We start from the raw sequence: 27,887 nt of genomic DNA, 5'->3' as shown, positions 1-27,887 counted from the left end.
CAGGGAGCCCGACGTGGAACTCGATCCCGGTCCCCAGGATCACGCCCTGGGCTGAAGGCGGCGCTAAACCGCTGCGCCACCGGGGCTGCCCTTTCTGGGTAATTTTAATTTTCTCATTGTGTTTTTCTGAATGTTTAATGAATAAGCATGTATGGCGATCCTAAATGTTAAAAGACATTAAAAAAAAATACAGTAGTGGCTGGGGCTTCCCAAAGGGCCTGGTGTCATCCTAGGGCTTGTCACTGGTGCGTGACTGCCTGCGCTCCCTGAGCCCGCAGCATCCCAGGCGCCCGGGTACTCTCCTGGATTTGGGGGTGGCCTTCACAGCCGCTGCCCAGTCCCCTTTCCCCGCATTGGATCCTAGCTGCCTGCCATTTGGCTCCAGATGGTGGGCAAACCGGTTCCCTCCCCTCCCAGATTCCCGGGGACGAGTCCTCTGAAGCTCCCTTGGGCTTGGGCCAGCAGCCTTTGGACTTAAGGGATTTATTGGGCAACGGCTTTACACAATCTTCTCTCTGCACCATCGGAGACGCAGCCCGCCTGCAAGGTCCTACTTGGCCGACAGGCGGTGCTGCGGACACAGGCGCACTCGGCCCCAAGGACCCTAGATTGCAGGGACCCTAACAGTAATTGCCTTGCAGGGCTACGTGAGGGCATGGGGACAAATCGACCACCCGCCGCCACCACGGCCATCACCACTCAGGAATAACCGTTTCAATACCAAAAGGGTAGGAAGACAAAATCTCCGAATAAAGGCAGTCCTCGGACCTGATTACATTTTAAGAAAAACTCCTCTGTATTATTCTTATTCTTGCCATTTCAACTCAGACCCATGAAAACGTGCCCCCAGACCAGCACTGGCCTTTGGGAATCCCTGCTCTAGCCAGGGGTTCTAGGGGTTGGCGGTCCCTCCGTCCCCCAAGGTCAAATTTCCATAAAGATTAATTTGCTTCTAATTAAGAACACCGTTCGGTTCCCAGCGTGCAGCGAGACACACTTACTCCATCGCTCCTCACTCGAGGCAAAAGTGGAGCCGCTTGCCACGGTCACGCAGGGCTCTCGCTCGCTCTAAAAACATACATGGGCCGCGTCAGTCCCCTGCCCACCCCCAACCAGTCGGCACAATGTCACCTACTCCAGGAAGCCACCTCCTTTGCCCCCAAGGCTCCTGGCACAAAAGGATCTTAGAGTACTTGTTCCGCTGTCAGTCCTCTGGGCAGACTGTCCCTTCAGCTTGTGTTCCCTCTTCGGGACTTGACTAAGGTCCCCAGTGAATCCTTGATTGATTTTTAAAGATTTTATTTATTTATTCATGAGAGACGCAGAGACACAGGCAGAGGGAGAAGCAGGCTCCACGCAGGAAGCCCGACGTGGGACTCGATCCTCGGACCCCAGGACCAGGCCCTGGGCCGAAGGCAGGTGCTCAACCGCTGAGCCACCCAGGGATCCCCAAATCCTTGATTTATTGATTGGCCTTGTTAGCAAACAAGCCCGGACCAGCTTTTTCAAAATCCTCCTTTAAGATCTTTGCAATAGGGATCCCTGGGTGGCGCAGCGGTTTGGCGCCTGCCTTTGGCCCAGGGCGCGATCCTAGAGACCCGGGATCGAATCCCACGTCAGGCTCCCGGTGCATGGAGCCTGCTTCTCCCTCTGCCTGTGTCTCTGCCTCTCTCTCTCTCTCTCTCTCTCTCTCTCTCTCTCTCTCTCTCTCTGACTATCATAAATAAATAAAAAAAAAATTAAATCTTTAAAAAAAAAAAAAAAGATCTTTGCAATAAACCCCGGAGATGCTGGCAGGCTGGTTAGAGTGAAAAAAAACAGCAGGAAGCCCTCGGACTTAGGGAACTGGGTATCTGGCAAAACTACATTGGGTTTCCTGATACTCTGAGGAGCCCCTGCTCCTTTGCGGTCACTCTTGCAAAAGCTCCTTCTGAGATGTACTAGCTCTGCCGCTGTTTACCAACAAACATTTTTTAAAAATGGACTTGAACATGTCCACGACCTATAAAAAGGAATGACTCTGTCGCCAAAGAAGACATTATTTTAAAAAAATTTTAAAAAAAGTGAAATTAAGGGGAAATGGAAAGAGAAGGCAAGTGTGCACAGAGCTGTGGTTGGTGAGTAATGCAAGCTGATTGATGCAAACAGCAGGGACGTGAAAAAATGTACAATGATTACGCTTTATTGGGCACTTGTCATGGGCTGTGTACCAAGCAGGATACTTGGCCTACACAAGCTCTTTTAATCCACACAACCGCCCTAAAAAGCAGGGATGACTAGCCTCCCAGTTTATAGGCTCCGAAATGTTAAGTAACTTTTCCAAAACCCATACAGCTGAGAACAGAATCCAGGTCTAACCGCAAAGCCCCAAATTAGCTTTATTTATTTATTCATGAGAGACACAGGGAGAGAGAGAGAGAGAGGCAGAGACACAGGCAGAGGGAGGAGCAGGCTCCATGCAGGGAGCCCTATGCAGGACTCCATCCCAGGAGCCCAGGGTCACACCCTGGGCCAAAGGCAGATGTCCATCCCGAGCCACCCAGACGTCCCTGGTGATATGTTGATTATACTTTCTAGGGGCTCCTGGGTGGCTCAGTCAGCCGGGCCTCCGACTTGGGCTCAGCTGCCCACCTGGGGTTCCTGGGATTGAGCCCTGAATCAGGGCTGAGCAGGGAGTCTGCTTCTTCCTCTGCACCCCCTACGCCCCCACCCCCCGCACCCGTGTTCTTAAACACACGCACGCTCTTCTAATAAGTAAAAACTTTAAAAATATTTATTTTTAATAATAGTATTATTTTTTTTTTAGATTTTATTTATTCATGAGAGGCAGAGACCCAGGCAGAGGGAGAAGCAGGCTCCCTGCGGGGAGCCTGACGTGGGACTCATCCCAGGACTCCAGGGTCACGCCCTGGGCCGAAGGTGGCCCTAAACCCCTGGGCCCCCGGGGCTGCCCAGTAATATTTTAATGCTGTTAACTAGAATTGAGCTCTTGACTTGGCACACAGGGTGCACAGAACAGGCCTGGATCTGAAGACTCCAGATCTCCCAGGCCCGAGGGCCCCGGCGGGCAGGCCTGGAGCGGAGACACACGGACCGCGCCCGGCTCCGTCCTAAATGGCCTTGGTGTTGTTTTTAGCAAACCTAAACCATCAGCTTCGTCTCTCAAGATCTGAGGAGGAGGGCAGCCCCCTCCAGGGCAGACCCTCTGGCTCTCCGGACACCGTCCTGCTCAGACGTGGTGAAGCTCCAAGGGCTGATTCCTTTGCTCCAGTCTTTTCCCAAGAACCAGTGACAGACTAATAATTTGCCTTTTAAACGGGCCGAGGGTGTTAAGAGGCAGCTCGCAGAAAAGGAAATGTAAACGGCCCGTGTCATTTTTTAGGCTTATTCACTCATTAGAGAAATTCAACTTAAAGCCAGGGAGACCTGCCTCGCGGGCGAAGCCCAGGAGGCTCCGTGAGCCGTGGGAGGCCCCGGTCGCTGCGGCTGCCCGAGACCGTGCTCCACTGGGGGGCCCAGCGAGCCCCGTGGTTGCTGCATGTGCTGCGACTGGGGGCTCCGCTCCCGGGAACCCATCACCCGTCCTCCAGGCTGGCTCCCGCGGGAAAGACAGCCGCCTGCCATCTGCTGCATCCAAGGACTGGGAAAAACTCAATGCCCTCGGTCCACGGGGTGACGAGGTACGTCCACGCGACCCCAAACGAGAACGGGGACGCTCGTTCAGTGGGACTATGAACTCTGCCGAACAGTCTAAGCGAAAAACCCAAGACACCGATGGTGCAGGAGGTCCCTAGGGAGGGGAGGTGGCTTCACTGCAGCCCCAACCCCCTCTGAATTCTGACCCATACGAAATACTCAGAAAAACAAAGCTAAGACACGCACTGAAGCTCTCCTTGTCTAGACGTTGACTTAGCTCCAGCTAAGTGAGCTGCTCCACCCACTCCGGCAGCAAGTCCTGCCCTCCGGAGCTCGGAGCAAGAACTTGGGGGCTGGGGGTGAGCCCCAAAGGGGAGAGCACCCTGAAGGTTACCCAGGCCGCACTTCCCCCCTCTGTCCACAGGGGGCGCCCCGAGGCCTGCTGCCGACTGATGCTGTCCGTCATTCCCCCCCCCCCCCCCCCCCCCCGGGACTTTGGGGACCTCAGGCTGTTGCCCGAGAGGCAAAGACACAGGCAGGCACAAGGAAGTAACATAAAATAGAAACTAGCTTTATTTCTCTGGAAGAAGCAGGGATCCATAGCCGGGGCAGCAACTTTGTTGGCAGATGCTGGCAGGAAAACACGGAACAGCACAGGGGAGGAGCTGGGTCAAAGAGGAAGCGCTGGTGTCCCTCCAGGGCAGCTGCCCCCTTGGTCTCCTTCCAACCCTGGGGCCTTGGGCCCTGGTCCCTGCCAAAGAACAATCTGGCACCCTTGCTCTGCTTCCTCAGCCACCTAGGGCTATTTCCAGGCACAAGATCCTAAGACCCGCCAAGTCCTATAACGTATCCATGGTGTGGCCACAAGTCACATTCTCTCCGACATCCCAATGCCCACCAGGAGATCCCTGGAAAAGGGCGCTGCCTTGGGGAGGGCCTGCTGGGTGCTGGCCCCCTTCTGTGGGGCCAGCACATCCTCCCGGCATGGGTCAAGCCTGGCTTCCCCGGCGGCAGACCCTGGGGACACTCTCCCGCCCCAGGCCCCCACCAGGGGCTGGCGCAGAGGCAGCTCGGCTGCAGGGCCCGCGGAGGCCGCCCCCAGGCCCACCTTCATAGGACTCCTTCCTACCCCTTGGCCAGGGGCACCAAGAGCTGATCCAAAGTTGCAGGGACAGCACTGGGTGAGGGGGGACGGCAAGGCGGGGCTCCCAGTCTCCTGCTGCCTTGGCCTTGCTCTGCCACTAGGAGCAGCAAGTGGCAGCAGGTCCTCCGGGCTGGGGGGAGACCTCCCCACCCTTGTCAGATGGACAGACTCAAGCGATTCCTTCAGGACAGACCCTCTGGCTCTCCAGACACCTCAGCGCCTACAGGAGGGGAAACAACCAGAAAGCCCCTCTGTCAAAGGTACAGAACGGCTAGTGCAGGTGGGCCTCCTGGTACCAGGCGAATCTAGCTATAGAGTCAGCAATAATTTTGGAATTTACCACCCTGGGATGTGTTCTATCTTAAAAAAAAAAAAAAAAAAAAAAAAGGACAGCAGTGCTGCTGCTGAGACGGCCAGAGGGCGGCGGGCACCCTAAAGCCTGAGGAAGCCCCCACGGGGCAGGGGCTCCTTGGACCCCCGAGTTCATCCGGACCAGGTGCTGAAACATCTAACTAAGCACGCTTAGAAGAAAGTGCTTTCACCCGGAACTGCCTGCCCCGCAGCGTGGGCCGCCTTCCCCCACCAGGCTGGGGACCCCCGGGGCCAGGAGGGGGGGTCTCACTCACTTGTGGTGGGCAGGGCCGCAGGAGCCCAGCAGGTGGCAGCCAGCCTGCTCCAAGTTCCAGTCGCACATCTCCAGCACTTTGTGGCACTCGCTTCGCGGCCGCAGACCCAACCCAAAGAGCTGCTCCACCTGAGGAGCAGAGGGTGGTGCCATGGGACACGCTGGGGCTGAAGGGCACCAGCCAGGGTGGGGGCAGAGGAGAGCCAGAGGCAGGATGGCAGGGAGGGGTCAAGGGAGGTGAGAGCGGCAGAGCCAGTCTTCAGGGTCCCTGAAAGCCAGAGTGGGTGGGAGGTGGGGGTACCTTCAGATACTGTGCAGCCCTCTGCACGCTCCAGCTGTGGCTCTGCAGGGCCGCCTGGCACTCCTCTGTGGTCACCCCATGCACCATGGCCTGCAGCTGGGCACACCCACCCACCTACCCGTCAGCACTGCCTGGGCCCATTCCTCTGGGGCCCTCGGGCCCCGCCCCTCCGCCCAGCAGCAGGGCCTGGTGCTCACCATCTGGACCTTGTCTGCCGGCCGTCCAGCCTCCGGCCCGTCCCCAGGGCAGCCCCTCTGTGGCAGCCGAGCAGAGGCCCGCAGGGCTGGTGGCCGGGGCCCCGGATTACTGTTGTTGGTGGAGAAGTTGGCCTTGGGGTCGGGGGCGGCCTGGGGCATCGGTCGAACGGTGGCAGTGGGGGCAGCAGGAGCCGGGGTGCTGGGCGGGGGCAGCAGCAGGGGCACGGGCAGGGGGGCCGGCTCTTCGGGGCTCTGAGCCTCACGCAGGAAGCGCTGATAGCGTTCCAGGTAGGGTGGGCGCTCGGGCAGCAGGTAGTAGTGGGTGCTGCTGACCTTCTTGCCGTCGCGGACAATGGGCAGGATGCAGGGACCAGCCCGCGGGCCGGGTGCCTGGATCACTTGGGGTGTGGCGTACTTGGGGTCTGAGGCGAAGCTCTGGGTGGTGGGCATGGTCTTCCCAGGTGAGCTGGAGAGCCGAGGTGGCAGCGGGGAGCCGCCGGGTAGAACCAGGGGGCTAGGGGTCCGTGAGCCTTGAGGGGATAGGGGCTCCCGGGGAGGCACCCGGGGAGGGGAGGCGGGTCCAGGCCACCGCCCTATCTCCTCCTCGCCTGAGGGGGCTGGAGACAGCTCGCCCCGTGGGCGGGTGGGCCTCGGGGGGATGGGCACGCGGGGGGGCACCTGGGGCTTGTCCTCACCCGCTGGGGCCGGGCCAGGAGGAGGGCTCAGGGAGCCAGCCGGGACCTGCAGCTGCCGCATGCACTCCTGCTGCAGCGCCTGGAAGATCTCTGCGGTCTGGGCCGAGTTGGGCGGCTTGCTCCCACCCTGGGGTGGGAGGAACAGATTGTCCTCCAGGGGAGGGAGCAGCTGTGCCTGCTCAGGCACAAAGGCGTAATTGGTTTCGCCCTGGCTGGGCCCAGCGCAGACCCCTGCACCCACCAGGGTGCTGTTGATGGAGCAGACCTCGAAGTCATCCTCGTCCTGGGCCACATCGTCGTAGGCAGGGGGCGGGGGCAGCGGGCGTGCGTCCCAGTCCACCACGGGTGTGGGGTGCAGGGGCCGGGGCAGGGCCCGCGTGGGGCTCTGCGGCGGGGTCTTGTCCAGTAAGGAACAGGCGTCCATGGCCAGCTGTGCCAGTGAGGGTGCGCAGGGCCGGGGGGTGGGAATGACGGGCTCTTCGCCAAAGTCTATGAGCGTGACCTCGCCCCCACCGCCACGACCCGCCTTGGTGCCGGGCACCCGAGCGGAGGGCTTCGCGAGCCACAGCCCACGGGTCAGGGCTGGTTTCCGGAGGCCCAGCCTCTTGAAGTCGCTGGACAGGGGGTCCTGGTCCTCACTCACAGGGTCGTAGGTTGGCTCTAGGAGAGAGAGGGAGACCCCACCGGGAAGGCAGTGTCAGGCAGGGGGATGGGGAGGAGAGACAAGTACCCTTCCCCGCCCCCCACTCCCAACGCCCCCAGAGATTAGCTCTCGGCTGCCAAATTCCTCCACGCACGCCAACCCTGTTCCAACAGGAGGACAGAACCTGCTCCAGACACTCAGTTCTCCACATGGGCTCATGGACCCCTGCCTCCATCTCAGCTAGAGCAAGCGGTACCTCACAGCCATATGATACCCCGACACACAAGGCCCTGAACACCCCAGGCTCCTGGGCCCCGGTTGGTAACCCCGTATCCCCACCCCATTACGGCACACCATTAGTGCAGGCGGGGGCCACAGGCAATCCCCCACCATCAAGGGCAACAGGAGCTGTCCTCGGAGAGCACAGAGCTCCTGACCAAGCGCCCTGAAGCCCCGACACGGCATCTGCAGGTCCCAGAGGGAGTGGGACCACGCCACGTGATGGTGGAGAGGCGGGAGCTGGGGCCACACACTTGCTCCAGAAGCCTGGGCTTTGGGGGGTCGGGGGAGAGGCAGGCATGCTGGGCCAGGTCAGCAGCCAAAGCTCACAGCACACACAGCACGTCCCCACCCCCCACCCCTGCCACCCCGCCAGCCCACCAGGGCGCTGTACCTTCCAGGAGAGGAGGAATGAGAGGAGAGAGGGGGCGGGGGCAGGGGCCAAGGCTTCGAGAGTGGCCCCACTTACTCTGAGCGAAGATGGCAGGCTGAGGTGGGCGAGGTGGAGGCTCCCCTGCAAGAAAGGCCATGCGGAGAGCAGAAGGGACAGAGCGGGCGAGACAGGGGAGAGAAGACAGCCGCCAGACAGGAGGGCAGCGTGGAGAGAGACAGAGAGAGGGCGGTGAACAGGGGCCGAGCCAACAGTACAAACCCAACAGCAATGGGAAGCAGTGGGGCGGCAGGATGGGGGGAGCCCGCGTTCCAGAACGACAGGCACAGGATCCGGGAGGTGGATGAGGCTCCTGGCCAGCGTGAAGCCAGCGGGGCGGTTTTGGCTCGGGAGAGGACAGCAGGCTTAGGGGGAGTGAGGAAAGGCAGGATCTGAGTGCGCAGGAGGAGAGAGGGGGACGCTGCGGCGGGCAGGCCAACACGGCCAGCCGGGGATGCCCACCTCAGCAGATGCAGCGGCCTCTCGTCTTGCACCCACAGCCAGCCGGAGCCAGGGCACAGCTGTCCCCCTGCAGCCCTGACCCCACTGTCCCAGAGCCAGGGCAGCCTGCTCCTGGGCAGCGGACGCATGAGGGGGCTCCGGGAGGGAGGCCGGGCTCTTACTTTTCAGCCTTCCTAGATGCTGGGTGGGCCGGGGGGTGCTCAGTTCCACGCTCAGCAGGTCAGGAGGGTCCATGGGGTTTCCCAGGTACAGTCTGTGGGAGGACGACCGGGTCAGACGGTGGGGCTGGGGGAGGCACGTGGAGTGGCCCCAGGGGGAGGAGATGCCCGGGGCCAGGCTGAGACCAGAACCCTGAGTGCACGCAGGGAACCAAGCCCTAAGCCAAGCCCCACCAAGAACCTGGGTCGGGAGCCCAGGACCCCCAACTCACGGCAGCTCCCTGAGGACCACACGGGCCGGGAGCCATGGGGAGGGCAGAGACGGAACTCCTGACCCCGACCCCTGCAACTGCCGTGGAACCCCAACCCACGCCTGGCCGTCACCTGCCCACACGTGCTCTTCTGACCCACCGGGCCCAGAGGCATCGGGCTGCACCACGCCGTCAGGGGCGCAGGAGGCCCCTCTCTCCCCCGCCAGGCGGAAGGGGGGCTGGGCCACCTGGCCTGCTCCCTGGTCACCCTCCCAGCCCTCGTGCGGACTGTCAGGCCCTGGCACTTAGGCCCGGGGCTGAGGAAAGCCTGGAGGACTGGGCCGGGCTGGCCGCAACATGCCAGGAGCGGGCCAGAGGGCGTCTACACAGCTCGCCCCTTCCCTCAGGCTCATGCTGGCTCCTGGGACGTAGGAGGCAGCAGCTGCTCTCCCAGGCTTCGCATTGTGGGGCGAGGGCGAGGGGGACGGCCTGCCTCCCTGTGCCCCAGAAGCCAGAGCAGAAAGGGTTGCCGGGAGCCCCCACGGCCAGCAAGGGGGCATGAAGCAGGCGCTCACTTGGGAGCTGCCGGGTGGCTCGCTGGGACAGGGCACCCGGGAAGGGACTACTTCTCTTCCTGTGTCCTCCGGATGCCCCCCAGGGACCTCCTCCTTTCACTTAAAGGACACTGAGCGCCCCCCGGGCCCCCCAAGTGCAGAGTGAGCAGGCAAGCAGGGCAGCTGCCAAACCTTCCCTCTGGAGTCTCCCCACAGGGAGCTCTTTGTCTACGCCCCCCCCCCCCCCCCGCCCGCCAGGACACAGCGGCATGACCCCTGGGCCTGTGCGCACCCCCAGGGCTTGACCCAGGAGGCTGGGTTTCCAGGACCGTGCGGGGTAAGCAGGGCCACTACCGCCCCAACGCCAGGGAGCGCGACACAGGCGTTCCTGCTGAAGCCCTTCCAAAGGTGGTTCCGAGACGGCACTCACTCATCAATCTTGTCGGGGAAGCCCCAGCAGTGGCGGGGGTCGCTGTCGCCATGTCCCGTGTGGATGAAGCTGTTCTGCAGCGGCTGACTGATGTCCTGGGCCGACAGGCCAGCCACGGAGGTCACCACGTTGCGAGGGAAAGGCCCCACACACAGCGTCCGCGTGTTCTGGCCGCGCCACCAGTAGTTCTCCGCCCTGCCCAACAGAGACCACGCGGTGAGCACCAGTGCGCTGGGGCGGCCCCAGGGCGTGGGACCCCTCTCCAAACCCAGCGGCCGCCTGGCCACCTCGGCACAAGGGGACCGGAGGGCGTACGGCCCGACACCAGGGTGGTCTGAGTGCAGGGCCCGGCTGGCCGCACACACCTTACCCTCAGATACCGAGGGGGGTCCCACAGCTTTTTCTACAGTTTACAGATCAGGAAACGGGTTCCAACAAGCAACGAGGCTTGCCCGGAGTTCCCAGACACATCGCAGCAGACCCAGGATCAAATTCTGTTGTTAGTCTGCAAGCCAGCTCCCTTCCTACCGAGCCCCTCACCTCCCTCCTCCTGGCAAGGCCTGGACCCCCAGCCTCTGGCCACCGGGCCTTGCTCCTCAGCCCAGGATCCAGGCATCCGGAGCTGGAGACGCCAAAGCAGCACGATGGCCTTGCACTAGTGGCCTCGCAGCCAAGCCCTCGGGCCACACTCGCCGTGGGCATGCAGCCGCTGGTGCATTTGGGAGCGCTCAGAGCAAGCCACGCCTTGCCATCACCACTTCTGTGTGTCCAGGGCCCTTCACAACCTTCGGGCAGGGGTGTGGGACGCCTGCCCTTACGCCTGTCCATCTCCCGGGGAACTCTCGTCTTAAATACGGGGTCTGGAAGAGGCCTAGCTTCCCAGTACAGCCGAACCACAGAAGCTCCTGCTCCTCACTTTGATCTCAGACACGAAAGCTCTGCTAATGTAGCCTAAGCCCGGGCCGGGGGTGGGGGCCGGGGCAGGAAGGGGCCCCCCAGACACTCCGAGGGGCAGGCTGCAGCTCCTGCGTCTGCGCTGGGGTCACCCACAGCTGACCACACGGGCAGGGTCTGACCGAGGCAGAGGCGGTACTGGCCTCATGCCGCCGTGGTGGGAGTGCACACACCCGGCCAACCCCCGGCCGCGCACCCTGAGCGCCGAGGGTCCCCTCCAAACTGCAGCCGGGCTGCAGGGGCCGAGGGGGGATGGAGGCCGAGCTCCTGGATCTTTGCCTGTGAGGGGACGAGGCCCCCGGGAGCGGCGTGACCTCCCACTGCCTGCCGTGGAGACCGCAAGTCAAGTGGAAGCCCACGAGCACAGCAGCGCTCGGGAAGCCAAGGGGGTGGGGGGTGAGCCAGGAGCCCAGCCTCCCCATACACAGAGCCGCTGACCAGCCCCCCGGGGTGGGAAGGGCGGGAGGCGAGGGAAGAAGGCAGGACGACACCCAGGGAGGGACAGCGCCCACCGCGAACGGCAGGGCCACTCCGAGGCGAGACGTCGGGCCCAGGGCTGGCTGGGGCTGCCGTGCTCCCCTGAAGCAGGACGAAGGCGGGCGCCCGCCGCCGGGGACCCTGCCCCTGCCCCCCCCGCCCCCCGTCCCCACTGGCTCCCTGGGTTCTGCGTGGCCCTCCGGGGACCCTCTCGGACACCCACTCGGGCCGGACGGCGGACTCTGCCCTCCACACCCCCTCCGACGTGCTCGCCAACCTGGCTGAGCGGCAGCGGAGGCGGCCGGCAGGTTCAGAGATCGGGCCCGCGTCCAAGGCCGGGGCTGCCCCGTGACCACGTCCTCCCTGTGGACCCTGAGCAAGGCCACATTGGCAGGTCACTGCCTCCACTCCTTCCCGAGCACAGCCGCAGTGTCACACTGGCTCCTCCAGACACGCTTCGGAGAGGACAGAGGCCAAACCACCTCCCTTTACTACAGGTGCAGCCGAGACAAGAGCCCCCGGGACTGCCTGCTGGGAGTCCCAACGTCACTTCCCACCAACACTTTGCTACTGGGGAGGGGGAATTGGGGGTTCAGGGCATGTGTAAGGGGGAGACACTCATGGGGTGTCCGGGGGCTCCGCAGTGGAGCGGCTGCCTTCAGCCCAGGGTGTCACCCCAGGGTCCTGGGATCGAATCCCACGTTGGGGTCCCTGCAGGGAGCCTGCATCTCCCTCTGCCTGGGTCTCTGCCTCTCTCTCTGCATCTCTCATGAATAAATAAATAAAATCTTTAAAAAAAAAAAGGGAGGGGAGACACTCTTGGGAATCACATCCCAAGCACACTCAGAAGCAGCATCCTCCCGACCAGGCTCAAACCTATCTCCTGAGACGGCCGATGCCGCCCTGAGCCACCCGCCTAGCCCCCAAGGTTGGGCGGGGGGACCAGGTGCCAGCGGCTCAGAAAGGCCTGAGGCCACCCTTGCCACCCGGCCTGCACTGGCCACACCCGCTCCCCCTCCACAAAAAGGCCAGAGTGTCCACAGCAAAGGGAGAGTCAGGCCCACCGTGGGCAGACACCACGACGCGGACAAGTCCCTGGGGGAAGAGAAAAGGACCCGCGTCTCCAGCACGGACTTTCTATTTCCTGCGGCCCCGTCAGTGGCCTGGGACAGGCAAGAGGTGGGTGGTACCTGGGAAACTGAGGTCTGGGCTGAGAATTGCCTAAGGCTGGCCCTGCTCTATCCGGGACCGGCTTCTGGAAATTTCAGCACTCTGTCCCCGTCCCGGCCCACGGCGGTCCAGTCCAGAAATGACTGGTAAATGTTGCTTAGACATTCTGCTCAAGACACTGCCCCACTCACTTCTGAGTGACCCAGGCGGCCCCTGGTTTTAAGGGACAACCTGGGCCCTTGCTTCCCCCCCACCTACCACCGGAAGCAGAGGCTCCGGGGACCAGGCCAGGCCAAGGCCCCGAGGAAGGATTTCAAATCCTCGGTCTCCTTTCTCTGGTTTTCTAAGAACAGAGCATGAAAATGCTGCCGGCTGCCCCAGCTTCCAAGTCAGACCCCCTGGAAAAGACCAGGTCATCATCCATCCCTCCATCTCGACGCCGCGTCACAAGCCCCAGGCAACATCTCTGCCTGGTGCCCGGCACCCTGAGAGGCACTGAGCCTCCAGAACCAGCCAGAGCTGGGGACCAGGGGGTCCCAGACTCGACCTGGAAACAACGCCAGCACCTCTGAAGCCAGAGGAGCACACGGCCGGTGGAGGAGCAGAAACGGAGCGGCGAGCCAGGCTGAGGAGACGGAGAAGCAGAGACGCACACACAGGAGCCAGACCCAAGAGACCGTGAACAGAGCCCGTCCACCGGAGGCGGGGAGACCGTGAGCCAACACGCACAGAGACGTCTGGGTGCTGAGGAAATAGGGGCCCCGCACCCAGGCCCACCCCCAAGGCCTCACCGGCCGCCGCGGCCTCTGGCCCCTCAGCTCCCCGCTCCGAGCAGCTCCAGGCACGCAAGCGGGCCCTGGCCGCCGAGGAGGAGCCCAGCGAGCCCACACTGGCAAGGCGGCCGTGGAGCCGGCAGCTGGGGCCAACGGGAGCCCGGGACGCCGGGGCGGGGCACGGTGCCTCCAGAGGAGTGGCTCCCCCGGGGCCCCACCTGCACCCAGGCCACCAGCTCCAGACACGCCCCCGAACCAAGAAGCAACTGAGTCACTCCCTGGGGAACCCTGGGGCCCCACTGACAGCAAGGGACGGGTGGAGGTAAAAATCTGGGGCCACGGGGCATGAGCGGGGAGGCGCAGAGCTCGGGCTCCTGGCGGTGGGCAAGGACACAGGCCCAGCCTCGGGCTTACAGGCCCGCGTGCGCTCCCCTCCAGACGGGCCTCCGCTCTCATCTTCTTTCCAGAAGGCTCCCGAGAGCCATGCCTACGGTCCCATCTGGCGCCTCAGCCCCAGACCCACAGACTATCTTCCTCCCTGACCCCTGCGCCTCTCTCCTCCTGGAAGCCGTTGGCTTCTGTCCCCCACCACTAACTCCCCAAACCGCTACCCCCACACCCGACCGAGATGCCATTTGCGCTCCCAGATCCGTGGCCCAGAGTCTAGGGGGCCCCGTGCTGGGGCCACAGCGAGGGCAGGTCACGTGTCTGCAGGACCGCCGGGGCTCCGGGCCGCCCCCATCACCCCGACTCACCCAGAAGCTCCCCAACCAACGCCCGTGAGGCAGAGGATTTCACTAAAAGCCCCAGGGCCCTCGAACCTGAGGTCTAAGCACAACGGGCCGTGTGGGAAGTGACCCCCAGCCCCAGCCCCCACCCCGCCCGGCTCTGAGTCACAGGAGCAGGGGCACCGGGGATTTCCTCCCCCTTGCGCCTCTTCCTGGTCCTCTGGGCTCACCCCTACCCCAAAGGCACCTCAAGCCTGCCCTGCCCCAACCAGTTCCTCAGCCGCCCTGGGGATCAGATAACAGAGGGTGGGGTGGGGGTGGTGGACCTCCTCGGCAGAAGGCCCTGAGCAGGGGCCCCAGGTGGGAGCCATGAGTCAGGAGATGCTGCCAGAGGCAGAGACAGACACCCAGGTGTTGGCGGGGGGAGGAGTCAGGAACAGAGGGCCCCCCCGCATGGGGACGGGGCGGAGGAGCCCAGGGGGGCACCCCAGCGGAGGGCGGAGCGGGGAGGGGGCCCCGGGATGGGGACGGGGGGGGGGGGGGGGGCTCGGAGGGAGGGCAGAAGCTACTTTGGGGGCTACTGCTAGGTACGGGGGTGGGGGGGCAGTCAGGGCCCCTGTCCTGGGAGGAGGGGGAGGGGGAGGGGAAGGGGAAGGGAAGGGGAGAAGAGGAGAGGAATGTTCAGGAGCTCCAGAGTCCCTGGTGGTGGCCCTGGGGCCAAGCCGAGCCACTTCCTACGCCTCACCCCAACAGCAGTTTGGCTCCGACCCACACAGCCAGAGCCGAGCCGAGTGGGAAAAGGGTGAAGGAGGTGGTGCTGTGCAGGGAAACTCCCTCTGAGCCGGTCAGTGAGGCCGGCCCGTCCTTCCCCCCGCCGCCCAGCGCTGTGAGCCACGGCCCTCCACCCCCAGCCCGCACCCCTTAAGGCCCTGCAGGCCCGGCCCTGTGCTCCCTACCTTCCCTCAATGACGGTGATGACGTCGTTCATCTGGATGTGCAGCTTGTCCGGTTCCTCAAAGTCCTGAAGGGCACGCATGTCGGTGGGCTGGGCCTGGGGGCAGAGCGGGGTCACTGCCCACCCTGGGACTGAGCCCCCGCGTGGGCACCCCAGCCCCGGGCACAGACCTGCCCTCACCTCTAGCAGGAAGTCCCGCAGGGCCACGAACGTGGGTCTGTCCTCTGGCTTGTGGGCCCAGCACTGGACCATGACGTTGTAGACATCCTGGGGGCAGTCCTCCGGCCGCGGCAGCCGCTCCCCCTCCTTGTCAATCTTATGCAGAATCTGGCGGTGGGGCGGTGGGGCGGTGCAGTTGGAGCACCAGCGGGGCACCCAGCTCATCACTCCCCACCTTCCCTCCGGCCCATGGAGCAACGGGAGCTGGAGCTGTGGGCCGCCGTGCCTGCACCCCGAAGAAAAGCTGTGTCGGGGAGCCCAGCCCCGGGCCTCCGGTGGGGGCCTCTGGAGAGGTGGCCACGGCAAGGGAGCAGAGTGCAAACGAGCCTCGGACGGCCCCGGCCAGAGCACTGCGGGGCCCCTCTCTTGGCTCAGGGGCTTGAGAGGTCATGAGACGTGGGGCATGGGGTCCGGGGATTCCAGCCAACGGGAGCCAGTTCCAACGGGCCGGATGGGAGCCAGGAAGCGAGTCATTCCCCGCCCGGCACATCAGGAGCACATCTCCAGCCCCTCACCTGACTGCCATTGAGTCCGATCCAGGGCTCCTGGCCGTAGGTGAACATCTCCCACAACGTCACTCCAAACATCCAGGTGTCACTGGCGTGGGAGAAGGTGCGCGTCTTCAGGCTCTCAGGGGCACACCTGGCAAAGGCAGGGGTCAAACAGAAGGCCTCTCAGGGCATAGCCACCCCCATCAGCTCGAGAGACAGCAGCCGCTCAGCACGTCGCGGCCCTGTTCGCCAGGCTCAACAGTAGGTCTTGGTGACACACGTGAACAGGGATAGGACTTACTGACTATGGGATGCACAGACTCGGAGGACATCATCTACGCTCATGTCTTTATTCCCATGGAGCCCGGGAGGGAGGAGGGTGACGTGTACAGGTCAGGGAAGCAGTTGGGGGAGAGGTCAGAGGCTCCAGAAATTGGTGAGGGGGAGGAGAGGGGATAACATCTCAGGCTGTTTTAAAATTGTGGTGGGAGGATGACGATTTCCGGATTTGGGGCAGGATCCTGGGATTTGGGTCATTTCAGCAGGAAGGTGTGGGTGGGAGATTTGGACAGGGTTTGGGGAAGAACTGACATGGATGTAAACCGTTACACTGGCTTCACCCAAATACCCCACACTCCCTGTGGGACCCTCTTTTGGGTGAGCCAGAGAAATGCCCCCAGTGCAGCGGAGCCGGCAAAGGGGCGTCCCTGGGTGGGCCAAGGTGCGGAGTGACGGGGAAGCTGACCTAACCGAGAACCAGACTCTCTCCTGGGACTGGAGAGCCGGCCTGGCCACTCAGGTGGGGGGCGAGGGGGAGACGCTGCCCAGGGACTCAAGACCCGCAAGCCCGGTGCTCCTCATCTGGGAAACCTAACAACGATCTGCTCGCTTCATGCTGCCGTAAGGGGACTCTATGGTTTACCACTCAAACCAGGATGCTTGGGTATGAAGGGGGTGCTATTAATGACCCCAGAACAACCAACACAATCCGGAACGTGTAGTCACCCTACGTAGACGATCGGCTGTTAGTGAGCGGGGCTGTGTATCCTGGGTTAGGAGGATTTTCAGACAAGAACATGACCTACTCGTTGCACCCCAGAGCGAGGAGACCACACACCCCCTCAGGTGCCTCCAGAACCAGTGGACCGTGACGGCCTCACACCGGGGCTAGGGCAGGGCCAGGTACCACCCTGGTGAGCAGGTGAATGTCCCTGGTCAGCCTACAGGGCCTGACGTGGTCTGGCCCTGCCCGCAGCTAGCTCTACCTGGAACATACTTGCCCACCAGTGTGCCTGGCTAACTTCTGATAAAGTCTGGTATTTGGGGAGCTGACTATGACAGGGTCCTCTAGGCGGTCTTTCTGGGCCCCCATGGCACTCATCCCTGTGCATCTCAGTACCTGGCACCCAGGCCCAGAGAATTCCCAGGCGGATGAGTGAATGGACTACACACAAGAAGGGTCCCCGGGCCCAGGAAAGACAGAGGCTACTATGGGAACAGAAGCCCCGGAAACTCTGAGGCTGGGTGTGCAGGGACCGGGGCGGGGGGGGGGGGGGCAGGCCCCGTGAGCCAGCAGCACCTGTCCCTCACCAGGCAAAGGGCACCTTGCGATGCTCTTGCATGACATAGTGGTCGTCATTCTGGGGTAGCGCACGCATCAAACCGAAGTCCCCGATCTTGACCAGGTCACGGGTGGCCAACAGCAGATTTCGGGCAGCCAGGTCACGATGAATAAAGCGCTTGGACTCCAGGTAGCCCATGCCCTCCGCCACCTGCACAGCGTAGCGGCTCAGAGTGCCCAGGAGGAAGTGGCCCTGGTGCTTGCGCAGCCGGTCCAACAACGATCCTAGCGGCGCCAGCTCCGTCACCTGGGGGCATGGAGGAGGCAGGAGGAGTAAGTGCACTGAGCCCTGCCCCTCCCTCAGTGCCCCATGCTGGGCTCCCAGTCCCTCTCCTGAAGGCCTGAGACTGCCCTCTGGGGACCTCTAGGACTTCTACAGCCTTCCCCAGCCTCTCCCCCTCCAGGTCGCACGGGAACCCGAGGCTCAGAGAGAAGCAACCCACAGAGGCTCAGATTAGAAATTCTAAAAACGAAACTCTAGGGCCGGCCCCTCCTATGAGTGCAACCCTCCGGCAAGGAGCACAAACAAAACCCAAAGATGGACTTGGGCTCCGGAGGACAGAGCACCAGGTTAGGTCCCGAGGCGCCGCTTTGCCACAGCAGGTGGAGGACCAGGGCCCCCTTCATCAGGACAGAGCGCGAACACAGCACCCCGACAGGGGGACGGCCCCTCTGGGGGCGCAGAGACCCCGCCTGAGCACCCATCCGCTGCCCGCGGCGCTCACCATCTTCATGGGCGGCGTGAGCACCACCCCATAGAGGCGAATGAGGTTGCGATGGTCAAGCGAGTGCATGGCGTTGACCTCCCGGATGAAGTCGTCCATGGCCTCTGGCTGGCTCAGCACATCAGGCTTCAGGCACTTCACAGCCACACTCATCTGCCCGCCACAGGGATGGGGATGGGGTTGGGGATGGGGGGGAGGAGTCAGGACAGGCCTCAGGCCCCAACACTCTGAGCCCTCCTGCTCCCCCTCCAACTCAGTCCTAACAGCCCTGCCCTGGGGCTGCTGGTCTGGGCGGGTGAACGTGTCCCGGGGGCCTGAGGCCTGGCCTGGGCCCCCCTTCCGGGTGGGTGGGGAACACCCAGGTTAAACAGCAGCCATACAAGAAGACGATCACTGTGATGACAGACATTCAAATGTCGTCGTAAAAGTGGAATACTGAAAATGTTGTAAATATAACGCCAAAAAGAACGTAGGGCGGCAGAAATCCCCGGAGTGCTTCCCTCGGAGGAAAAGGAGACTTGGCGGAAGGGGCAAGAGCTCCCTCCTGGGGATGTGGGCCGGTCCTGCCTCCCATCGCTGCTTACACTGCTCCGCGCGGGTGTAAAAATGCACGAAGCCGAAATACTAACTGTGCTTCCTCTGAGTCGTGGGATTACAGACACTTTTTCCTTATTTTTAAAAACAATTTCCAAACTTTTGTAATAATTATTTGTATAACTGAAAAGAGAGAGTCAGACCCGTCTAGTTAACCCGAGCGTGGCGTCCAGAGCAAGCCCCCCTCGAACTGCGTCCAGCCCCGTCCACATCCCAGCAGAGGGGGGCACCTGCCAGAGTCCCTGAAGAGGCCTGTCCCTCTGCCACACCCCACAGGACCAGGAAAGCTCACCGTCTTCCCTGAGGGGGCATCCCACTCGCCCCTGCGCACCACGCCAAAGGAGCCATCTCCTAGCTTCTCGAATAGATGCAGGTCCTTTTCCCCAATGAGGCAGGTGAGGCTCTGTAGGGGCCCCTCCCCTGCTGGGCCCCCCGGGGTGGGTGAGGTCTTCCGGAAGGTGCTCTGAGAGTGATGAGGGGGGAACTCAGCCTCCAGTCGCTTTCCACTGAAGACCTGTTTGAAGGCAGCCAGGGGCTAGATGGAAGCCAGAGGCCCCGAGGCCGGTCCTCAGTCCTGCCCCACAGGGTCATCCGCTAGGCCTCCAGAGAGCTCCTGGCTTGGCCAAACTGCCAGGGTGCAGACTAGCTGGAGGTCCACTCCTCCCCCAGACCACACCCTCAAACGGCAACCCCCAGTCTCAGTGTGGCCTCGGGGTGTGGGCCAGAAATGGCCTGACAGCCGTGCAGCTTGTGACGCCTGTGACCCCACGCCCAGCTGTGGGGCTAGGGGGAGCCCAAAGCCACTCCAGACCCATCCTCTGCACCACCTGTCCCCCCGTCCCCCTGCCCAGCACAGACTCTGGCCCCCAACCCAAGCAGATGGGCAGGAGCCCGAGGGGCCCTCCGCAAACACCTCCCTTTCCATATTTAGCCCTGGCCCCTTCTCTGGGTTGCCCATTTGGCGCTGTCCGTCTCCACCCTCCCTGGGGAGCTGACTGCCCTTCATCCTGCCAGGGGGAGAGGATAATTTGAGCCTGAGGTTGGACTGTGAATGTGTGTGCTGGCGGGGCTGGCGGGGGGGGGGGGGGGGGCGGTGTGTGTGCCAATGAAGCAAGGCCTTGCTGGGCCAGGGCCTGGGAAGACAGCTGGGCGGCTGGAGGGGCGCTGAGAACTGTGAAAGGAAGCCTGGAGGGGACTCTGCAGCCCAGGCTGTGGAGGGAAGGGGCCCAAGGCCAGGGGACAGGAGGAAGGAGGCCCTCAGGAGTGGAGGTGGTCCCACGGGTCGGACTCAGCCACCCCCACTGGGGCATCCGGGCCTTGGCCTCAGGCCGCAGACTCCGTCCGCTTGGGCCTCTGCCCCGCACAGGTTGGCAGAGCTGATCTGCACAGGGCAGGGGGTGTCTCCAAGCCAAGGGCCCCTTCTAGCCACCGCTCTGCCCTCCTCCCCGTAACTGAGCTCCCTTATGTCTGCAAGCAGTGCTCGGCCAACAAGGCCCTCACAGTCTTTATCTCAAGGGACCCTCTCCACTGCCCGGTGAGGTGAGCTGGCCAAGTGCCCCCCCGCCTTCTACCTGAAGACAGGCCTCAGGTCTGGAGAGGTTCACTGACCGACCCCAAGGCCTCCTGGGTGGTGGATCCGCGATCCCTGAATCCCAGTGCAACCCCTGAATCCCGGGGCGCTGCACGGCTCTTCCCTCCTGCCTTCACCCCCCCAACAAACCCATCCTTCCTAAAACCTGGGCAAGGGACCAGGACAGTGTCCCCAGAAAAGGCCACAGGCTCCCAAGAGACAGCCCCTTTGCCAGATCACAGCCAGGAAATCTCGGCTGCCCAATCCCAGTCCAGCTGTTCTGCCGTAACGCACCCTCACCCCAGCCTTGAGGCCAGGAGTGGGGAGGGAAGGCCCTGGCTGGTTCACTTCCTCTTGCATTGTCTTCCAGACAATGGGCAAAGTTCCACTGAGTCAGACCAGGGACTCACCACTCCATGGACCCAAATTAGGGCAAAGGGGGGTGGGCAGGGCAGGCTTGGGGAAGGAAGCTGTCAGCAGGCCAGAGGACCAGAGAAACCCCCTGTGGACCAGGGATTGGGCGGGGAGGGGGGGTGGGGAGTGAGGCAAAGATGTCCTGGGTCCAGACAGTCTGCACCACGCTGCCCTGGACACTGGCCCCACCAGTCAGGCAGGGCACGGGCTCAAGTTACGGTGCACTTGTCAAAGAGTGCCTGTTCCATGCCCAGCGCCGCTGCACCGCGGGAGGGGACACGAAGCCATCGTGGCACACGGGCTACTCACGTGCCATCTCTGGTGGGTACAAGAACCGGGCGGTTCTACAAGCACCCTGCCCAGGGAGACCCCCGGAGGAGGGAGGTCTGTACCAGGTACAGATGACACCCGCCTGGGAATGGAGGAGTTTCCTAGGCCTGACCTCAGAGGGAGGCCTGTGAGGCTGCCCGCCCCACTTGCTCCTCGTCCACGCACCTTGCTCATCCAAGACTTGCGTTTGCACATGGCCTTTCTCCTCTTCACAGCCTCCCACAACCGCCGCTGACCTGTGGGGAAAGAAGGGGTTCCGATGTTGTTAAGGCAGCTCACATCCCCCAGAGAAGCCACCTGCCTGCATGCTTCCTTGGTCCCCCGGGGTGGGTCCAGCACTAAATACTGCCCAGCACAATGACACCAAGGAAACACCATTCCAATCAACCAGGGGCCATAGCTAACAGTCATGGCATTCCACTTCTAGGCAGTGGTTCTTGAACTAGGTGGAGGTGTTTAACCACCAAAACTGAACAGCAGTGATCTTTTTCCAACTCTCAAAAAAAAAAAAAAAAAAATCAAGGTAATGGGTAGAATTTGCTCAACTGTGAGGTTTTTTTTTTTTTTCTCCCATAAAATTCTATTACGTGCCTGGCATCAGATACCAACTATCCAAGCCCAACTAGTGTATGTCGATGTCTGATTTAGCAGGTTATTACTTATTTACCTATTTTAAGCTGACTGTGTAAACAAGTTTCTAACGCTCTACATGGAATACCATGGCTTCTAGATGTTACGATCAGTACTTTTAGGATAAATACGTGGAAAAGAAAGGAGTTCAGCTTCTACGGCAGACCTTGGTGCATGGGGAACAGAATGAGTTCAGTTTACGGCAGATCTTTGTGAGAAAGAGACAGATGAAGGGCAAATTGGCAAACCATCCGAGGGTGTTCATACAGATCTCTGGACGCTGACCCCCTGGTGTTGAGAATGGTGAACAGAGCAAACTCACTTCCAGTTTATGGCAGAGGAGAGATGGAGGAAACCCATCCTACAAATGTCTGAACAAACCAAAAAGGGGTGTGTGTTTAATCCTGAGTATCCAGAGCTCGAAGACTTCACTCTCCTTAAACTCCAGTTCACCTTTACAACTGCCAGCTGTTCTCATGCACTCACTGTGTGCAGCATGTACTGATGCCCCTCCACCCCACCTTGGGGGTTCCTGGACAGGCAGCGAGAGTTCTCAGCTGTGCCACCCCATGGAATGAGGAGGAGGGCTCTTCTATGCGGTGGGCAATCCTGAGGATAGAGGAGGTAGACGGTCAGTGGGGAAGCAACAAGTACAGCCAACGTCCCCACCTACCAGGCCGGCCCATGCCAATCTTCTCCAGGTCCTCATTCTTGACATACTCAAAGTGGGACAGGCGGGTAACATTGAGGTCATCGCGGAGCCGCAGGAAGTACTGTTGCAGCTGCACCTCGGACAGCAGCTCCAGCAGCCAGCCTGTGCCCTCCTCCGGCTGCATGCTGCTGCTGCCCAGCCTCTGTGGGGAGGAAGAAAGGCTCAGGGACTAAGGGGTGCAGGCAGGTAGTGAGGGACTCTGCCCTGAGTGCCCTGGCCTCACCACCCATCCTACTAAGCTGCTTCAACGAACCCAAATCACCTTCTTGTTTCCCCCCAAACAGCTGTAGAGGATGGCCTGTACCCCTGTGCCCCTCTTCCCACCAGGAACGACAACAGAACTCAGGCAGTTGGAAATCAGCCTGGGCTCTGGAGTCGGGGTCTAAAGTCCAAACTGTGGCCGACTGACTGGAGATCAACCTCTCTGTTCTCAGAAGGTCAACAAGCCATTTGAGAAGCATCAAAACTATCGGTTGTGTCTCCAGGAAAATATACACATTCTTAAAGTTTTCATTTAAAAATTGGGGAGGGGCACCTGGCTGGTTCAGTAAGTAGGACTAGTGACTCTTGATCTCAGGGTTGTGAGTTCGAGCCCCACACTGGGCCTCATGGTAGCTGTGAAGCTTACTCGAAATATATATATATATATAACTACTTTATATACATATACATGTTTTTAAAGATTTTATTTATTTATTCATGAGAGACAGAGAGAGGGAGGCAGAGACACAGGCAGAGGGAGAAGCAGGCTCCCTGCGGGGAGCCTGATTCGAAACTTGATCCCAGGACCCCAGGATCATGACCTGAGCCAAAGGCAGACACTCAACCCACTGAGACCCAGGTGTCCCTATATATGTATATATAATCTTAATTGGGGGGGGGGAGGGTGCAGGGTCCCTTGAAACCCATCCATAGGTTCCACAGACCTGATGGGCCCCAGAGAAAGCACTGTGGACCAGATGAGCTCTAAGTCCCACCCAACACCTGACATCACCAGAGCATCGCTCCCCAAATCCAAAGACCATCCCGCAGGAGACCACTCAAGTTCCGGGCTGTCAGGACCACAGTGAGTGGAAGAAAAAAGAGGGGCAGAGGCTGGGGTGGGCTTTCCGATGCCGGCTCAAAGAGGCAGCGCTACTTAGCTCCATCAACGGCTGTCACCAGACTGCAGCCCAGGGTTGTCAAAGCTTTTCATTTTTTCAAGAAATATTGGAAATCTGGGAATCCCTGGGTGGCTTAGCAGTTTAGCACCTGCCTTAGGCCTAGGGCGTGATCCTGGAGACCCGGGATCGAGTCCCGCATCAGGTTTCCTGCAGGGAGCCTGCTTCTCCCTCTGCCTGTGTCTCTCATGAATAAATAAATAAAATCTTTTTAAAAATATTGGAAATCTGAATCTATATATGAAATCTCACCATTAAAATCCTTTTTGAAGAGGTAATATATGCACATGGTAAAATATTCAAAAAGGCGTTCTTAAACAGAGATGGATGAATGAAGTCTTATTCCCTGGGCTTCTGCACAGCAAGTCACCTAGCCCCCTGTCCCCAAAGCCACCTGCCATAAATGACTTCTACATATCCTTCCAGACTGTTTTGCCCCCACACAAATATTCACCCATCAACCACACCATTCTGTTCCTTATTTTCATTTCACATTACATCTTTCTCCTGACCTTTTTCTAAAGATTTTATTTATTTATTCATGAGAGGCAGAGAAAGAGGCAGAGACATAGACAGAGGGAGAAGCAGGCTCCATGCAGGGAGCCCAATGTGGGGCTCGATCCCGGGACCCCAGGATCACGCCCTGAGCCGAAGGCAGAGGCTCAACCACTGAGCCACCCAGGGATCCTATCCCCTGAGTTTTTAATTATGTCAACGAATTCAAGTTTGCGGTACACATGCACGTGTGTGCACACACATGTTCTGTGCTGGCCAAGCAAAACACATGTGCAGGCAAGAATCAGCCAACGGGGCCATGGGTGAGTGAACCCTGAGCTACACACTCTGCAGCCCAGAGAGACAGGAACGGGCACCCTTGAAAGGAAGCAGCCTGACCCACTGGACCCAAACCCATCCCTGTCCAAGTCATACACCTCAAAGCTGAAGGCTTGCCCAGGGCAGCCCCTGACCCGCATTCCGTCCCCAGCTGAGGATGACTAGCTGCGCCTCAGCCTCCCACCGAGTCCGAGGTGGCCGTGGGCCCCAGCTCCCATCACAGGGCACGGTAAGGGAAGCAGACACTTGCAGCTCAGGCCTAGCATGAGCCTCCTGCCTCCACAGTTCCCAGCGGTGCTGAGAGCCCAGTGCCAGGACTTCAGACCCTCCCAGGCAGCTCAGGCAGTACAAAGAGCGACAAACGTGATGAGAAGCCTCAGTTCAAACACTGGCTTAAAAAACAAAAAACAAAAAACAAAAAACAAAACAAAACAAAACAAAAAAAACCCTGGCTCCTCCACCAAGGCAGCTGGGCAACGGGGAGGGTTTTTTTTTTTCCAAACTTCAAGCAGTGACCCTTTACCCAGATGGTGCTCATGAGGGCTGTACGGCCCCCTAGGGGACATTCTTGGTTGTCATCATTTTGGGGGCCAGTAGTGGCACTTAGTGGGTGATCAAGGGACAAGAACACGAGTTATCCTACAACGTGCAGGGCAATCTCACTGTCCCAAGTCCTGCACAATGTAATTCATGCAGGTGGGAAACTGGCTTATAAGCATCCGAACCTAGAACCAAATTCCATTTCACGTGCGAACAAAACCGGATTTTGCAGTTTCAATACGCACCGAGAACGAACACGTAAACGGGGGGGGGGGGGGGGGGGGGACGACTGGCCTTTTTTTTATCCAGAACTTACCAAAAGTTGTTCGCTACTTAGAAAAACATCACTGAAGGCAACCCAACTTTATTGTTTCAAAACTCCCCTGTGGGTCAGCACTTGTAGACGCTGCCTCCCCGGTGGTTCTACTGGAGATCCTAGCGCTGACCACCCCATCAGGTCAGAGGGCCCTGACGCATCAGGAAATGCTATCATCGCCGTCCTTTCACTTCTCCTTTCAACTACAGGTGACATCCCAGTGACTGACAATATACACACACGGCAAGAAGGTTATATTTCTATTAATTTTACTCGAGAAGAAAAACAATCGCCCTAAGGCTTCGACTGTATTTACCATATGCCAGGCACGAGTCTAAGCAGTTAGCTGTAGTCACTCACTTATCCTCAACGACAGTAGCTGTCACACACAAAGGATTGTGGACGGAAGAGGGCAGGACGTCGCTGCTTTCCAGAAGGCGGCCCCAAAGGTACACCGTGAAAATCACCGGCCCAGGCTGTGCGTCTGCGGCCGCGGGCAGGACCCGCCACCACGGCACTACCGTGGGGAGCAGGTGATGGCACCCCCTGTGTGCCCAGGGCGCGGCCTGCCAGCAGGGCCAGCAGCCTAGAGACCCCCTCCTCTTCCTGCCCCCCTCCTCTTCCTGCCCCGTGTCCAAGTCTCAGGGCGCCAGGCTCCCCACTCCCACCCCCGAGTGCTCCTAACAAGAGCCAAGGGCCATGCCCTGGGTGCGGGGACTGCGCGGACCCCAGACACGGAGCCCTTCCCCTGACGCCGCTCAGAAAGCACAGAGTGGCCTGGTTCTTTTCGCTGGGACACCGGGAACAGCCCTGCCTGCCCAGCTGGACACTCCCCCCAGCCCCAGGGACAGGGCTGCTCTGCGTGGGGGTGTGCGGGGAACTGGGAACACTGGGACCCCAGCGAGGAGAAGCCACCAGGCCCTCAGTCCTGCCCTCCGCCAGTCCCAGGGTGACCCTGGACAAGCCCCCGCCCCCCCACTCCCTGTCCCCTCCTCACCAGGCCTCGCTGGCCGGGAAGCACAGGGCACGCACGGCATGCCCCTCCACTCAGTCTCCGGCTGGGGGGCCCCGGCCGGGGTCCCCACCTGTGTCTGCAGCGGCGCCCTCCCAGCACCCACGCTTCCCGCGGACGGCGTTCCCGTCCGCGCTCACCAACCAGGCTGCATCAGTCCAGGGGAGAGGCCCAGAGCCCAGCGCCCCCTCACACCCTCAGCCCCTCCCAGTCCCACACTCTGCCCCCCAGTGACCCGCTGGCTCCAGGGGCCGACCCCACCCCCAGCCAGTCCTACCCGCACCCCAGCCTCACTCACTGTGTACAGGCGGCGCCGCAGTCTGGCCAGGAGAGGGAAGGAGAGCTCTAGGCCAGGGAAGCGCCGAGCTGCGGGCATCTCCACGGAGATGGACCCCCGGCCCAGGCGCTGGGGCTCTGGCCCAAGTGGGGGGAGCAGGGGCTTTAGCTCCTGAGCTCAGGGTCCTGCCCAGAATGGAAGCTGACCAGAGGTCGGCCCCAGGAGTCCCCCAAATCCCACACGGGGGTGCGGAGTGGGGCAGGAAAACAGGGTGGGCCCCTTTCCTCGGCTGCACAGCTGTTTCCCCAGCTGGTTCGTCTGGCAGGAGCAGGTCAGCTCCTCTCCGGCTGGCTGCGGCCCGGGTCCTCAGTCCTGCTGCTCTGACTGCTCTTCAGCGCAGTGGTCACAGCTCAGCCCTACTCCCTGGCTCCCCCGCCTGACCGCCTGCCCGCCCTCCTCCCTCCCTCCCCAGCTGAGCAGCTCTGACACTGGCTGAAAAAGGACCTTTCTGAATCACTGCCAAGAGGGTGGCGGGAATAGGGGGACTCTTCCTCCCAGCCACCCGCGCTGGCCTCCCTGTCTCCCCATACACAAGGCCCCCTGTCTCGGGCTTCCACCCCAGCCCCCATAGCTGCAGACAACTCCTGGGATTTTAGGGTGGGGGCTATGGGAATCGAGCAGCACCGTACAAAGAGGGGTACAGACTCCCATATGGGCTTGTCTGGGGCCATGGGGGCCAGAACACAGCCTGAGTTGGGGGCCTCGGCCCCAGTCAGTCATTCCTGGGCCCCGTAGGCAGACCCTTCAGAGACCCTCCCCCATCTCCAAGTCCCAGCCTTGGCTGGGCGTCTCCTGGCTCAGGCCCTAATGTGGCCCTGTTACCCTGGTGCCCGACGGAAATAGGAGGCCGGCAGCCTGCCAGAGTGGGACAGTCCAGCCAAGAGCGAGGGGGGTTGGGGGGGTGAGGAATCTCCACCCCCTCCCCTGGGGTTGCCTCGCACTGCCCTCAACATCCAGGGTGCCTCCTTCCCCAGACCAGCTGGCTAAGATCCAAAGCCCCCTCAAAACAAACAAATATGCCCCTACACTCTGCTGGGATGCCCCACCTCCAGGCTATATAGGAGGTTTCTCGTATAGCACCCCCACCCACAGACAACAGCCTCAGCTAAAGGAACTAGAGACACTCCATCAAGCCCCCATAAACCCCCCATGTTCCTGCAGCTGACAAATGATCCCTCTGCCCCTCCTCAAGAGTGCCAGCTGCTCTTACACCCTCCTCACTGCGGCCCCCAGACACACCTGACAGCTGCAGGAAGTCCTCGCAGTCTCCCTCGGCAACCCCTCCCCCCTCCGCAGCCATGCCCGGGGAGCCCGTGTCTCGTACACTGCTCTCTTGTCCCTATCCAGCTGGCTACTGGCTCTGGGAACCCCAGCTGGCGGGGGTGGGGCGGTGGGGGGGCAGGCAGCTGGGTGAGAGTTTGGGGAGCCAGCATCTTAGGCTCTCTTTCCAGGACCTCTGTTAGTGCTCGAACTTCCTAGCAGAGAGGTGGTCACCTGAAAGGTCAGCCATTTCCTGCTCT

At 61.1% G+C, this 27,887-nt stretch overlaps 1 protein-coding gene across 15 annotated transcripts in view; it reads right to left on the bottom strand.

Moving 5' to 3' along the window:
- Positions 1-4,186: 4,186 nt before the first annotated feature.
- TNK2 (tyrosine kinase non receptor 2) overlaps positions 4,187-27,887 on the bottom strand; it is a 43,301-nt gene continuing 19,600 nt past the window's right edge. For 2 of the 15 annotated variants that reach the window (XM_055315928.1, XM_055315932.1), the window contains exons 2-16: positions 22,130-22,310; positions 20,992-21,062; positions 18,805-19,026; positions 17,919-18,071; positions 17,163-17,440; positions 15,597-15,723; positions 15,043-15,189; positions 14,864-14,958; positions 9,806-10,000; positions 8,574-8,665; positions 7,915-8,034; positions 5,904-7,258; positions 5,707-5,802; positions 5,407-5,534; positions 4,187-5,000 (exon numbers count right to left, since the gene is read on the bottom strand). In XM_055315928.1, coding sequence (XP_055171903.1) covers positions 4,994-5,000; positions 5,407-5,534; positions 5,707-5,802; positions 5,904-7,258; positions 7,915-8,034; positions 8,574-8,665; positions 9,806-10,000; positions 14,864-14,958; positions 15,043-15,189; positions 15,597-15,723; positions 17,163-17,440; positions 17,919-18,071; positions 18,805-19,026; positions 20,992-21,062; positions 22,130-22,292 — 3,249 coding nt within the window. In that variant the 5' untranslated portion in view covers positions 22,293-22,310 and the 3' untranslated portion in view covers positions 4,187-4,993. Of the gene's footprint in view, positions 5,001-5,402; positions 5,674-5,706; positions 5,803-5,903; positions 7,259-7,914; positions 8,035-8,573; positions 8,666-9,805; positions 10,001-14,863; positions 14,959-15,042; positions 15,190-15,596; positions 15,724-17,162; positions 17,441-17,918; positions 18,072-18,804; positions 19,027-20,991; positions 21,063-21,942; positions 22,066-22,129; positions 22,311-26,328; positions 26,715-27,887 lie in introns of those variants that run through there. The other 13 variants (XM_055315929.1, XM_055315942.1, XM_055315930.1 and 10 more) reach the window with 13 other exon arrangements.

The sequence above is a fragment of the Nyctereutes procyonoides genome, unplaced genomic scaffold, assembly GCF_905146905.1.
Source record: "Nyctereutes procyonoides isolate TBG_1078 unplaced genomic scaffold, NYPRO_anot_genome, whole genome shotgun sequence".
Lineage (NCBI taxonomy): Eukaryota > Metazoa > Chordata > Mammalia > Carnivora > Canidae > Nyctereutes > Nyctereutes procyonoides.
The sequence above is the reverse complement of the archived record's forward strand: the minus strand, read 5'-3'. Positions and strand labels throughout refer to the sequence as shown.